The 14970-nt window shown below is 47.4% G+C and overlaps 1 protein-coding gene across 3 annotated transcripts in view; it reads right to left on the reverse strand.

Moving 5' to 3' along the window:
- Positions 1–14970, reverse strand: part of TDRD7 (tudor domain containing 7) — a 45141-nt gene that overhangs the window by 27628 nt on the left and 2543 nt on the right. For all 3 annotated transcript variants that reach the window (XM_057373049.1, XM_057373047.1, XM_057373048.1), the window contains 3 exons: positions 13082–13305; positions 5708–5849; positions 4392–4605 (listed from right to left, as the gene is read on the reverse strand). In XM_057373049.1, coding sequence (XP_057229032.1) covers positions 4392–4605; positions 5708–5849; positions 13082–13288 — 563 coding nt within the window. In that variant the 5' untranslated portion in view covers positions 13289–13305. The remainder of the gene's footprint in view (positions 1–4391; positions 4606–5707; positions 5850–13081; positions 13306–14970) is intronic.

Genomic DNA, 14970 nt, shown 5'->3' on the forward strand with positions numbered 1-14970 from the left:
AGACAGGGGTGGCAACATCACCACTGCACAGCAGCTTGCTGTGAACCAGGCATCTCCTAAACAGAGCAGACCCTGCACATGCACTGGGCACATCTGCAGAAGATCTCTGCCCAGGGGCCGAAATGGAGACTGGTCAGCTCTGGAGTTCAGGGACAACAGTGGAGTAAACCAAAAATCTCACCAGCTGCAGAAACACCAAGGATGATTTTCACAGCTTCACCTRGACCCCCAGAAGGCAGGAGAGCAATTCAAGTACTATGCTGAGGCTAGTGGCAACAGGAAGTCAAGACCAAGTAAGCCCTATGTGTCATCACATTGACTTTTAATCAGAGCATATCCATGAATCAGAAAGAGACCTCCCACAATCACATCTTTTCTAAGGAACATCTTAAAAATTTTAACATTAATTTCTTTCCCCTGCTTTTTTTGCTGTCCCTGTTAGATGAAACCATTGCTCCTCCATCAGTTGTGGGGTATCACTTGTACCAAAGACCCTACTTCTGTTCTGAGTCATATCCTACAGCATTAGCTGTGAGGACAGGCACTACCGAGCTCAGCAATTTACAAAACTGGAGTCATGCCCAGAAGCGCTAGGCAGGAGCAGATCAACTACAAGCACATTTGCAAGACTCAAAAAGTATAAAAGCAAAGTCACCCACACAAAATCAAAACTTATATTCACACCTGGCACTTGCTGGTAATCTGAAAAGCCTCTTCCAACACTTCGTCAGAATTACAGAAAAACTCCCTACTTTCTGGGCACAACTCAGGCACCCACGTGAAGTATCAGCAGTCTCTTCTTAGAAGGTGGCTGCGGCTGTGGCTGCCCATACAGGTGGTACAAAAAATCCAGGATCCCACTTCTTTGTATATGTATTTACTAGTATGGACGACTCCAAGCTGAACAGATATCTAGCTAAAGAAGTTCTCTTAATAAAAGCAAACTCAAAAAAGATTACCATCATTGCTAGGCAAAAAGCAAAACAATACTATAAAATAGCCACATGGGTAGGAATCTATAGCTGTGTTCTAGTCCTCAGTGCCACACACACTTGTATCACCTTAAGGCACACATCAGGTGACACGAATGACATGACTGCAGGGTAGGCCAGCAGGAACTGCAGTAAAGTTTCAGTAAGGAAGAGGGCAGATATTCCCCGCTCAAGCCATGCCATGCAAACACCATGGAAAGAAACCTGGAACAGAGGACTGATGATTCCTTTCTGGTGCACGTGAAAGCTAATTGGATTTGAGATCCTCTCAGTATTAAGACTTCATGTAGGGTCTTCCTGTGGTTTCTGCTGTGGTTCAACAGCTTCCCACAATGTGATGCCTATATCAGCTTTGAGCCCAGTCATCATGAGTTTCAAGCCCTGCAATCAGACAATCATCATGTGATGTGCTGCTTGATCACACAGATCTTCATGGACATACCGCCCCAACAAGACAGAATACAGCCAGACAGTGGCAGGACCAGCACATTTTACTCCAGTTTCCAACTTTCCAACTCACCTACTTGCAAGGCCTCATGCTCCTCAGCTGCTGGAAGCCTGCTCCCAGCAAGAGGCCTCCTAGCCACAGCAGCAGCATGGCCTTTCAAAAATGCCTGACCAGCCAGGCAGCCCTGCCAAGTCCCCATGCAGAACTGCAGCTGAGCAGCCAGTCACGCCTCTCTCCCACTGAACACTGCCTCACAATGAAAGGAGGCACTGCCTTCCCTGTCAATTGCCTTACCTTGGGAAGGCCCGTGCCACCCCAGTCTGCTCTTAGGCCCTTGGACAGCGCTATCTAAGCAGCAGGTCCAGGCAGTGGCCAGTTGCAAATGGCTCCTGCTGCCTCAAGCAAGGGAGTCACCAAACACCYGAACATGTTCTTATCCATGCTGCCGCTTTCCAGCTTCAAGGATATCTGCAGTTAGCCTCACCAGCAAGGTCTCTCCCCGTTTCTGAGGGCTCACAGGTCCATAGCAACATAGTGAGGATAACCTGAGAGACTGCTGCTCTAAAGACAAGCCTCTTAGAATCTGCAAGAGSATCTGCAAGAAGGCCTTCTACAACTGCAGATACCTTCAGTATCTCTCTGTCCTCGCATGAGCGTAGCAGCATGAGGAGGACAAACACCCCGTTCCCCTTCCACCTAATGCTACACAGTGGCAAGCCCCTGAAGCTTGCCACTGAAAATCTCAGAAAAAATTATCACAGGGTGCTACAAAGGTGAGATGCAGACTTTGGCAGTCACTCAGGAACCACCATTTGCAGCCTCATGGTGGAGCTTCACCAGATGGCACGGGATGGAGCACCAATACCAGTCAGCACCCAGACAAGYCTGTCACTGGCAGGACATCTTGTCAAGGCAAGTAAGACACATCTGCCATAGCAGGAGAGATGCTCAACAGAAAAGGTGAAAACAGAGATCCCTATGTGCAATCATGGGAGCATGGATGTGTTTTCCRATGACTTGGGTAAATGGAGGGGCAGCGTGGGTAACAGAAAGTCACAAACTGCACACAGACAGCAGCTCACTCCAAACTTGGAAGTGAGGCAGAGTCTGTCACCTTCAGGACTTGTCTCAGTTAACCTGAGCTGTGAAGGCTCAGCCACTCTTGCAAGCAAGGGCTGGCATCCCTGATGGAACAGTGCCCTCGAGTCTGTGCCAGATAACTATAAGGCTACTGTCAGCCCAGGATTTCTGGGGATGCAGCTCACAACTCCATGCATTTGCACACTGTTTTGACGTCAGGACCTCCTGGCTCCAAAAAGCTTTCCCTCTAGCAATTCCCAAAGCAMAAGCAGCTACAGCAGCTCAGGAGGTACAAAACGTCCCCAGCAGCAAGCACACTTGGATCTTGCCAAACCTGCTTCAAACTGGCCAAGTTGAAACAAATTATTCCAGTCACATGGCCACTACATAACCTTGCATTCAAACAGAACATGAATCTCTTCTCCCCGAACTCTCCCTTCACTATGTTCTAAGCCATCATGATAGCATGGACTCTTTGCAACAGCACAAGATGTCTTCTCCTCCAAAACTACCTTGGCCACAGCAGACTTTGCTTGTAGCTTCTCCTACAATGTACGGGAGAAACAGACAAGTGAAACAAAAGCAGAACACTTATCTAAAAGGAGCTCAGGAGAGACTGCCAGAGATGAAAAAAGACATAGCGGACTACATTAGGATAGCCAGAAGAGAGCTGACCTCTACCTAATTTTATTTCGCACATTACAAATCTTCAAGTCTAAAATACTTTCTGGCCTTGCAGAAATTCACTTGGACAGAACTGTAAGTGCTCTTTTTGCTCTGCCTGAGACAAAATGCTCTGGCTTTTAGAGAAGTGCTACTTAAACAAATGCAACTCATCTGCACACACAGAAAAGGGAAGGCCCAAGCACACCTGCTCCCACATTTCTGAGTCACAGCAGAGTGGCTTGGCCCTTCTCCCCGCTGCCCAGCCTCTGATGGCACGTGGGACCCATGCAGGTGACTGGGGCAGGATGTGCCTGTGTTCTGTGGGTCTTCCAGAAAGAGCAGGCACCACAGCAGGATTAAGCTGTCGCACTGCTCCGTGCCACCTCAGTCACGCTGCCTTGGAAGTGGCACAACACTGCCATTTCCATTCAACACCAGGCTGACTTCCAACCCAGCCYGGTGACCTGCAGAGGATTACCACTACAATCACAGCTCTGGTGGACTTAGCACAGCCACAATGAGCAACAGCAAACACTTTCTCGCCACCATCAGCTGACAGTCCAGGGCAGCCGAAAACAACACAGAAAGAAATGATGGGGCAGCAGCTGGCTAAGCCACCCAGATTAGAGAGGCTCAAATGGGGCTGAAAACCAGCATGGACCGCTAACCCAGCAGAACTGCAGCTCCAGCCTCCATCTCAATTCACCCAAACACGCTCAGCTGCCTCSTGGCTCCAAGAATGCTGAGAAGGGACACAAACACTGACGCTGCAACACAGAGGTCAGGCAACAGGGAAAGGGCAGTCAAAAATCGCACAAAACCATCAGCCTCAACACACACATCACCTGTCCCTGCACACAAACCTGCTCCTCCTGCTTCCTGTCACACTGACCACAACAGCTCCCTCCTACAACCCGACCAACAGCCCCACATTCCCTTGCTGTGACATTTTGGTCATGTTTCTCACCAGGAGACAAGGGAACAGGCCAAGAGCACAGGCTACCTATAGCAGCACCCAAAAAGGTAAAAGGTCAGCTGTCTCCTTCCTAGGGTAGCATCCCACATTSAAACTTCACCCTCTGCAAGGACAGGAGCCTGGATTCCCACTGGATCCCAAAAAGCCCTAATTGCACAGTGGCATCCAGGGATCCATCACGCTTCATTTCCCCTTGCTCACATGAACACACTCACATGCACACACTGACCTGTTTACCACGGTGACGTGCCTCTGCATGGGGATTTCTTTAGGTGATCCACTCCCAGCAGATGAAGGTAAGGCAGACCGGGCACCTTCCACAACAGGTTTCACACTTCCACATGCCACTTCTCTGCCTCGGGGCAGGCGAGGAACAGGCCTCTTACTGCCTTCTTCTGGCATGTTCAATGACCGGGGCTGTCGCAAAGTTCCTTTGGGCTTTCCTAGAGAGTTTGCAGACACAGCTATGAATTGCGTTCTCCTCCACCCAGTCTATCTCCACCTCCCTGGGCACCTCCTGTACTGCCATCCAAAGGGTCTCTTCTCTACTCAGGCTTGAGGGCACCTGAAGTCCCCCCACACAGCAGAGGAGACCAAGTAATACCCACGGGGGAACACACCACATTAGCATTCAGGCCACACTGGGATAAATAAGTTTGCTGTWTATGTGCTGGATGTACCACACCAATTGGAGGTTAGTGACATCTCCAAGGGTATTGATGTGCAAGACAGTGAACCAACCTGCCTTTATAATCCCTGTTGTTTAACTGGGATATGAGCCACCAATTCAGCTATCCAAATGACATCCTTGTATAACAGCAACGTGCAGCAAACCCTTCATTACAGACAACAGGGGAATACACACAAACCATGAGACACATTGCTGTTCCAAGCTGTGAACCTGTAAGCAAATGGTTCTTGCCAGGGCTTGACCTTGGGCCCAATTCCACTGACAGTCACACAACAACAGCACAGCAGTGAGGAGAATCTGACTCGTACTTTTAGGAAAACACTACTACAACAGTTTGTGTGAAACGTAAGAGGTAAAAAGATGGGAAATGGCAATCAGAACTTTTGGCACTATAGCACTGGCATCAGCAACAGAAGCCACCAAAACAGTCACAGCCAATGCTGCAGGGACTCCTTCTCTCTGCAASGGCATAGCTCACGCCTGCCACTCCACAACAGGTCAAGGCCAGCCTTAAGGAACAAGTAGGCTCATTGTCACATTTCTTGCCTGMATTTGAACTGTGTTTCTCACAGAAGAAGGGACGCATGAAAGTGAAGCCAAGCATCCTCCAAGAACATTTTTTTTTCCCAAGATCATTCAYATCTGACATGGACATTTGAGAAGGGCTTTCTCTCTGACCATGGCTTTCAGCCATGAGCACCCTTGTCAAGAACACTTCTTCTTCCCAGGAACTCTCCACTTGGACCATGTAACTCCTGGCCATTAGTGATGCAACCTCACAGCCACGACTTCTGCTGCAGCAGCTGCACAGTTCTTCCATAAAGGCAGGCCCTCTAGAGCTGTGTATGGCTTACCTGATAAACTAACTGGAGATGTGTTCTTCAGCCTCATCTGACAGTTCACCTGCCGGACAGTTTTCTTCTTCGAACTCCTCTGTCGGGCCACCAGCTGAGCAACTCGCACAGTTTCACTGCAACTAACAGCATGGCAAATAACCTTGTTGGAGCAGGAAGGGAACAGGGGAAAAATCAGTCAGTAAGGCCCAAGCTCATCCACAGTTTTCAGAATCACTTGTATTCTTTTCCAAGCATGTAACTACTGGATAATGCAGGCCGGAAGGCAGTTCAAGAAAGGCTTCAGCAGCACATCTTGGAGACCTCACTCTTCTTTTGTGAAACCTCAGAAGAAATCCCAGTGAACCTCAGAAATYAGCAAAGCCGACAGCCAGACCCTCTTCATCACCTTCCCACAGGAGGCTGGGCCCTCTGAGAAACAGCGTGGTTTCTAACTCCATTCCCACAGACCTACACTCTCGCTTTTTGCATTGGGAAGCCATAGGATTGCAACTTGTCCTTGCTKCTCCTGCCAAAGCTCACAGGATGCTCCGGCACGCCTCTGACCCTATGCAACAGTGCTGCCTTTGCCCCATTCACCCAAGAAACTGCACGACTATCCTGGCTACCCCAATCATCTTGCAGGCCCCCAGCAACAGCCCAGCCTTGGGCAAGCACACAGCATTCTCCCGACCCAAACTTCACGGCCTCTTGCCTCAACATCCCTTCACCACAGGCCATCCCTTGGACGGATACAGGAACCCAGCCTTGGCAASACTAAAGAAGATGCAAGCCCAACCTTTTGGGCCACTCAACTGCTACAAAGGCAGCTGAATGAGTACTCCTCCAAGACTCCGTACAGACACAGGAGGTCACCCCAAAAGCACTAAGATAAAAATGGAAGTCTGTGGTCACTAGCTCTGTGGTGGTGACAGAGGTTGAGAAAGGGCCCCTCATGGGCTCAGCTCTGCTACCTTGCTAACCATGGTCCCCAAAAAACACCAGAGATGACAATTTTGCACTGCAGCAGGGCAAAACAAACTCAGGGACTTAACCAGCAACTCTCAAATTTAGTAAACAGCACCTCCAAAAAGGATCTTTTCTCACAACCAAGTCTGGGTAACCAAAGCAGAAAAGCAGAGTGTCAGAACAACAAAAGCAAGCAATTACCAAGCAGCAACAGCTTGTTCAAGGGACCTCCCCAAGTCTCCCAGGGTGACACAAACAGCCCAGGAAAATTTGGGCAAGGGGACTGACAACAATGGAATCCAGGCAACTCCTCCAGCACTGCAYTCCAGCTCATTCTTCCCCCTCCTCTTCTTCCTCCTCTGCTGCACACTCAGCACCTTTACTGGGCTAGCTYAACAAAGAGCCACTGCAGGGTGGAGGGTTCTCCTTCTGGGGAACAGCTCTCCCACCCCAGGGGCTCCTGCTTAGAAATCAGACAGCATATCTGTGCACWGCCAACACCTACAAAAACAGCAATCCAGCAGCCTCACCACTGCAGTGATTAAATGCCAGTAATCACAGAAAAATTGAGGCTGGAAGACAYTGCTCCAGTCCATGTCATACAGAGTCTTTGCTCAAACCAGCATCAACTAGACTTAGTTACTCAGTCAGGTAGTGAAATATCTCCAAGGACAGAGAACTCTAAACCACTCTGGACAGCCTTTTCCATTGTTTAGCCAGCCTTACTATAAAAACGTGGGGGGGTTTAATGTTCACACAGGACTGCTTTTGTTTCACACTGCCTCCTTTGTCTCTTGTCTGTTCACTGAATACTGCTGAGAACTGGAGATGGAATCTGGCTCCATGGTTTTTTCACTCCCATTAACAGACATTAGTACTTATGGGTAAGGTTCCCCTGAGCTTTCTCTTTTCCAGCATGAACAGTCCCCACTCTCTGAACCCCACATCAGAAATGTTTCAGTCCCTTCATAATCTTCAGTCATTCAATGAACTTGCTTCAGTGTCTCCATGCCTATCTTGTTCTGGGAAGCTTGGAACTGGGCACAGGTTCCCAGACATGGTCTCACTGCTGCTGAGTACAGAGGAATAATCAGAGTGCTGGCAACACACTTCCTAATGAATCCCAGCATGCTGTTGGTCTCCCTTGCTGCAATGGCACACTGCTGCTCACTGTGAACTCTGCATCCACCAGAACTCCAGGCAATTTTCTCTGCCAAGCTACTTTTCAGCTGGTCAGTTCCAAAACTATAAAGAACCATGAGGCTATTCTTCCCCAGGTGCACTACTTGGCATTTCCCTACATTGAACTTCACAGCATTCCTGATGTTCTATTTCTCCAGCTTCTTGAGACCCCTCTGAACAAGCACACCTGTCTGCTCTATCAGTCTCTCCTGTCATCTACAGACTTGCTGAGGATGATCTTTGTCCCATCACCTAGGTCATTCATGAACATGTTAGACAGCAGTTCCTGACCATCTRCCCCCCAGGGTAAATCACTAACTGGTCTCCCAATGAGTTTTGTGCCACTGTTATGGAAGAGATTACTACAAACCTTGCTAAAATTCAGATAAACCACRAGTAATGCTCTCCTCTGCATTCAACCAATCATCTCATTTTGGAAGGGTATTAATTTGGTCACATATGATTTTCGCTTCATAAATCCATATTAACTTGCCTTCTTGTCTATCAAATGTCTAGAACTGCTTTCCACGATTAGATGCTCAACAACTTTCCCTGAATTCACGGTCAGACTGATCAGCCTTAAGTTTCTCCTTCACACGCTTCCTGGTGAACAGGGATGCTTTCAGTCCTCAGGAACTCCCCACAAACTACCATGATCTCTCCAAGACACCTGTGGGTGCATTCCAAMAAACCCACAGACTTGTGCACGTTCAGTTTGTTCAAATGTATCCTATTCTAATCCTCCTTCAACAAGRCTAAGACATCCTCTGCGTATTTCCATAGTATCTCCATATTTTTTGCAGCTCACCCAATTCTTCTACCCCCTGTGTGTATGCTTATAATGATAGATTTCAGTCAGGAGCTCCTTCTCCACCCATGTGTACCTCCTGTAACCTTGCTTAAGTAAGAGAGAGACTTGGTCATACAGCAGCCTGTACCTGAGTCATACCCCATCTTTGTGAAAGGTGCACTTAAAATCCTTCACTCTTCACCCTTTCACAGACGTCTGTGCAACAATCTGCACTCAACAGCTTGAGCAYGGACTTGATAAGGCTTTAGTGAAGTGAAACACAGCAAAAGGCTGAAGGTCTTCATTTGCTCTACCTTCTTCYGGTTTTTCTGTTGTCCCTGTATTTTTCTCCGGTTGCCCAAACACTTAACCAGCTACTATAAGGACTTTCTTTGGAAGCATGTTTTCAGAACTGGCAGTGCTTTGGGATCTGTTCTGAAAAAGGCGGCACTTCGTCTTGGTCATCAAGTTGCTCAACTCATCAATAGTATTTCTTAGAAATACTTAGAAATGCAGTATTTCTTAGACCCATGTATGTTTGTTTRGGCAGCATCTGTATATTGTTCCCACGTTGCTTCTCTCTGCTCCCAGCTCATGAACGCTTCCTTTTTATGGTTCAGGTATTTTTGTCAGTGCTCCTGCCCCATTTTTTTTTTCTCCCAACTGTYAGAACAGACAATTTACTGAAACTGGAGGAGGCAATCCTTAAAAGTCCACTACCACTCTTGGATCATTCTCTCCAGGACTATAATCCATGAGTTCTCCAAGCAGATTCCCAAACAGGCCAAAGTTCTGCTCTGTCAAAGTCCTGCATTGTTGATTCTGCTTTTTGGTTTGCTTCCCTCCTTTCAGGTCTACAGACACCAACATCTAGCCACTACAGGCAGGGCTCTTCCCAGCTTTTACATCTACAATTGCTGCTCTTTGCTTTAAGGACTACCCAGCAGAGCACCTGTTCTCATTGGTTCATTCCATATGTCAGGATGTTGACAAAAGCAGACCCCAAAAAACATCCTCGACTGCTCATGCTTGGATGTTTTGTCCCTACAACAGGTATGGCAGCAGCCCACAAGGATGAGGGCCTGCAAACGTAAGGCTTCCTGCAGCTGTCAAAAAAAGGCATTATCTGGTTTATCTATCACTTCTTCTCACGTAAGACATTGTAACAGGCAGCTACATACACTGGTCTGTCCATTGCTCATAAGCTCTTGCTGTCTCACCATCCRTCCCAAGAGAGAGCTCCCAGTGTGTCCCCACTGCTCCCAAACTGGGAAGGTCTTACAGGAACTTGTCTTACCACTTCAGCCCATAACTCCACAGGAGTCTGTTGTCAACCCACAGCACCATGCTGGTTGTGTTACCAGTTCCAACATCTCTCCATGATCCCAAATGAGGTCACACCTCTGAACAACATGACCAACACAGATCTCCAGTTTCTCCTGGTTGTATCCCAAACTGTAGACAGTCATGGACTGGCAYTTCAGAGAGGTGCCCAGCTGTGCCCACTTCCAGAGAAGGGTATGACCCTTTGGCATACTACCAGCTAACAGGAGTGGGTGCATGGGATGGATCGACTTGAGCCTCACTCTGTTCTCAGTCTTGCTATAAAAGGTTTTTTGTTCCTATACAATCTATCATAGTTTTATAAATGCATGTTTTCAAATCATTGGTTCATTTCAGGTTTTTCCTGTCACTAATGTTCCAAGTACTTTCCACCATTTCCTTCCCTTCTTTTCACATCACAAAGTTTAACAAACTGGTTTGAGTTAGAATGAATTTAGATATAAAAAGGGAAAGGGTAGATGAGCAGAGAAAGCAGTCTWCAAATTTCTCCTTTTGAAGTGGTTTAATTATTCAAGCAGAAGTCAAAGTTTTCTTGAAGGAAGGTGCAACTACACACTGCTTGTAAACGAATACAAAGCAAAGTGACGTAGGGGTCCTTGAAATGATGCAACCATCTGTTGCAGGTGCACAGTATTTCAATGAGTCCCCTTGCAGTGTTTCCTGTATACTGAATCCGATTCTCATATTCTGTGGAAATTGGAGGATATATCTACTGCATGAAGAAAAAATCATCAGCTTTTATCTTTCCCATATTCAATACAGCTAAACTAGTGTTCAGCAGCAGGAGGAACGAGGGACAATTTACACCACTGCCTTCCCAAGAGAAACAGTCTGTTCAGCCTCAGTTACCTAGCCAATATTCACTTCACACAAATACTTACGGTAGCATGCAACATGTGGCTCTTTGGGATCAATTTGTATTATTTACTGTGTACTTTATAGCATTCCTTGTTACATGCATTTGTTGTGGTATGTCTTAGACAGCTGCCCTAGTAAGGAATGTAATTTTAGGACTACCTGGACTGCAGTCAGGATTATCAGCTGCCAGCAGACCCCTGGATGTGCATGTCTTTGCTGTCCTGCCCCACTGTCCCCAAATGGATTAAAGAAAGAGGCAAGACTTTCAACAGACATTTTGGAGATTAGAGTACTCCCAGAGCCATGAAGAAAAACTGGCTGACTGCATGCTATTGCTATGGACCCTGAGCGACAGTCTCAGCCTATAGTGGAGCTCAAGTATTCTGGAGAAAGGTGAAAAAAAGCACTGGTTTATAATGATGTATGGCCCAGGAAATTGTTTACCAGGAAAGCATGTGGGAGCAGTCCCAGGTAGTTACCAGCCCACATCAGTGTATAATCMTGCTTGCCACCCTCTGCTTAATGTCTACCATGGGGATACTATGGACAGTGGCAACAGGAGGTCATCAAACACYATTGTGGGCTCAGTCTTTGCACCTCTCCTGTCTCCCAGGTGTTCAACAAGATGTTTCCTCTCAGCTGTTTCAGCCATGCAGAGCATAGTTGGCACTTCTGAACCAGAGTCRTCCACAAGTACCTCAAGACCCCTGTTTAGTCACTTTCTCCTTTTTCACCTCCTAAAGCCACGTTTAACTCTCTTGTAACAGCTGCCACAAAGAAGTCACTGCCTCTAGTGCTATCCAAGAGTTCACAAGGCTCTCAGCACACATCGTATTAGTGGATAAACAAGGCTCTCAAGGGAATGAGAGGATACCAGATTACACCCTGCAAGGCCCTAGTTAGAAACAGATGGCTATCTGCCAGAATCACCACGAGGAAGCATTTAATTGCAGGGCCACAAATGTTCCCAGACCTGAAGTACCTGCAATCCTGTTACTGATGYAGCTGCAGCTGAGGCAGGCTTTGGAGAAAGGGAAAAAGAATCCCAAACTTGCTTATCTGCTGTAAAAGGGCAAATTCTGATGTSAATATGCAGCAAGGGAACCTGTCACTTAAAACACCCACATTTCCAGGTATCAGGACAAAACCCAGGATACCTCTCACTATATTCTCATCACATAGCTAATGGAGACCTAGCTCTGAGACGCCAGATACCATCCTGATCCAGCTAAGCAAACAAAGAAGCTCAGCCTTAAAGCCTGTCTCTTCAGACCTGCTATGACACCCATRCATTGTGCCAAGCATCCTCTAGGTTTCTGCTCTGCCCCAAGCTACAAATACTTCAGGAACCCAGACACAGCTCAAGCAAGGGAGGCTTCAGGCTTGCCACTCTGATCATCTGCAAGTCACACAGCAACACCAGCTATYAAAATAATGCATTCTGACTTCAAACCAGGATGTCCAGACTAGGAGGCCTGTGGTCCTAGCAAGCTGCTTCCAAGGTGGCAGCCAAGAGTCATGGGCTAGTCACAGGCAACAAGAGCAAGGAATAAGGGACAGCTCTTCTACCACACAAATTCTCTGTTGAGATCTGCTCCTCCTTGATTTGTGTGATGACTCCTTGCCCCTTGCACACTAACTAAACTGAGGCATTGCAACTCTTACAGCAAGGCACCTCATTTGCACAGGCTCTTCCACACCTCAGCACATATTTGCAGTTCTGCTGCATTGCAACCCATAAAAACAAGAGTCCTAAGTCCAAAGCAAGCATTGTCAGGCTCATAAACAACAGCACCTAAGAGTTTCACTGTAGGAAAAAAATGATGCTACACCCCATCATGAAGATATGATCAACACACACACACATACACACACACACACACACACACACACACACAAGTTAACCTTCTTTAAGGTCCCAGGACAAACAATTGGTATCTCCTCCAGAGTCAGAAATGCTGAGAAAGGGACCAGAGCTCTACAGCCACACAAACGATCTTTCCAGACAGAATTCACATTTCCAGTAAAAAGCCCTGCAACTTTACACCTTTTGCACATACAACTTCGTGTCTGGCATGCAGAGATAGGAAAATAAGAGGCATTTAGTATCTTATGTCACAGCTTCTACTTCTCTGAGAATTAGTACATCATATACATGCCRCAGAAATTCACAGCAGAAAAGGAGGTAAAGCCATGAACCACGAAAACTTTGCAAACACAGAAGCCATTTCTTAACTGCAACTGATTCTTACCTCTCCCATTTTGTTCTCTTCCATTCTGACCACTCCTGGGATACTCTCCAAGTAGCCTTCCAGTGTGTCATATCCTAGGTGCCTGAAGGGAATCAACTCATTGGTCAGGGATCTGTATTCACTCTGAAGTTCTGACAAACGTACGCCATTTTTAAAGGCATGAAGAACAGCTCGCAGGGCTTTTGCAACAAATTCTGGCTCCTGCATCTTCACCTAAACTCCCCCTCCAAAAGAAAAAAGAAGAAGGGGATAAAAAAGCATTTTTAAATATACATGCTAAAAACACCAGCTTTACTATTCAAACGGCCTCCCCCAGCAAGCTAGAATCCAGCAGCTTAATGGCTCATCTTTGAGCCCTGACACTTCAGGGTAGACTTGTAGGGCCATGGCTGTGCAAGCCAAGCACAATGTGGTAGAGAACACACAGGGCACAACACAGYCAAAAAGTGCTGACAAAGGAGCACAGTAACCATTCTGCATGGGCTGGCTCTACGAAACAATCATGAGAGGCTACATGGCCTGAAGAAGGGCAGGTTCTGCTAAGCAATTGCTGGATACTGCAAGTTGAATATGAGTCAGCATTGCCCTGGCAGCCAATAGGGCCACCTGTGTCCTGACGGCATCAGGCACAGCATCACCAGCCGGGCAAGGGAGGGGATTGTCCCGCTCTGCTCTGACCTGGGGCGGCCTCACCTCCAGTGCTGGGGTCAGTTTTGGGTGTCACAGTATGAGAAAGACATTAAACTGTTAGAAAGCATCCAAAGGAGGGAAATGAAGATGGTGAAGGGCCTTGAGGTGAAGCCCTGTGAGGAGGGGCTGAGGTCACTTGGTCTGTTCAGCCTGGAGGAGACTGAGCAGAGACTTCACTGCMGTTACAACTTCCTGGTRAGGGGAAGAGCAGTGGCAGGAACTGGTCTCTTCGCTTTTGTGACAGGACCCRAGGGAGTGGTCTGAAAYTGAGTCAGAGGAGGTTTAGGTTGGATATCAGGAAAAGGTTCTTCACCCAGAGGGTAGTTGGGCACTGGAACAGGCTCCCCAAGAAAGTGGTCACAGCACCAAGTCTGACAGAGTTCAATGAGCATTTGGACACTGACACATGGCATRATTCTTTGAGACTCCTGTGCAGGGCCGGGAGCTTGATTTCGATGATTCTGTGGGTCCATTCCAATTCAGGATATTCTGTGATTTGATGATACCTCATTACCTGCAGGGCCAGAACTTCACTGAAAGTGGGACAGGGCTCTATGAGCACCCACCACCACAGCATCCACACTCCCTCCAAGGGGGTGCAGGGTGTCTTACYGGTGACAGCACAGGTGTTCCTCCCACCCCTAAGCCTTCACCTRCACCAATGCATGCGAGTCAGCTCCACCATGGAAACGGCATGCACCTGGGGCATGCAATCTCCTACCCAAAAGCACTCARCTGTAGAGACTACTCAATTGTAGAGACTATCTTCAGAGAGAAAATACAACTTAAGTCCCATCTGATATTAAACCACACCTAAGGATTCATTCCATCAGCTCCGAAGAAAGACTGCTTCATCTACCTCAGGTTTATGATTTTACCATCACAAATATTTCATTTATATACCTCAACAAATGTATATAATTAGCATATCTAAATAGAAATATMCTGACACACTCCTGCATACACAGATCTCTAACCATGTACATACCATTGAAGATGAGTATTTTGTTATCAAGGTACAAGGAAGCAGGAGCTGCCACAYTGAGCAAAATGGCAGCTCCCTCCYACAAAATGGTGGAGAAGCCTTCCAGCCAGGGCTCTGGCCCGGGAAGCCTGGGCAACACAGGAGAAAGGTTCAGAGTGGGAGCCAGCACTACCTGAAGTCCTCCAGCCCTCCACTCACAGGCCTGCACACACTC

The sequence above is a fragment of the Malurus melanocephalus genome, unplaced genomic scaffold (genome assembly GCF_030028575.1).
Source record: "Malurus melanocephalus ecotype Western Australia unplaced genomic scaffold, MMel_1.1 scaffold_184, whole genome shotgun sequence".
In the NCBI taxonomy this organism is placed as follows: Eukaryota; Metazoa; Chordata; class Aves; order Passeriformes; family Maluridae; genus Malurus; species Malurus melanocephalus.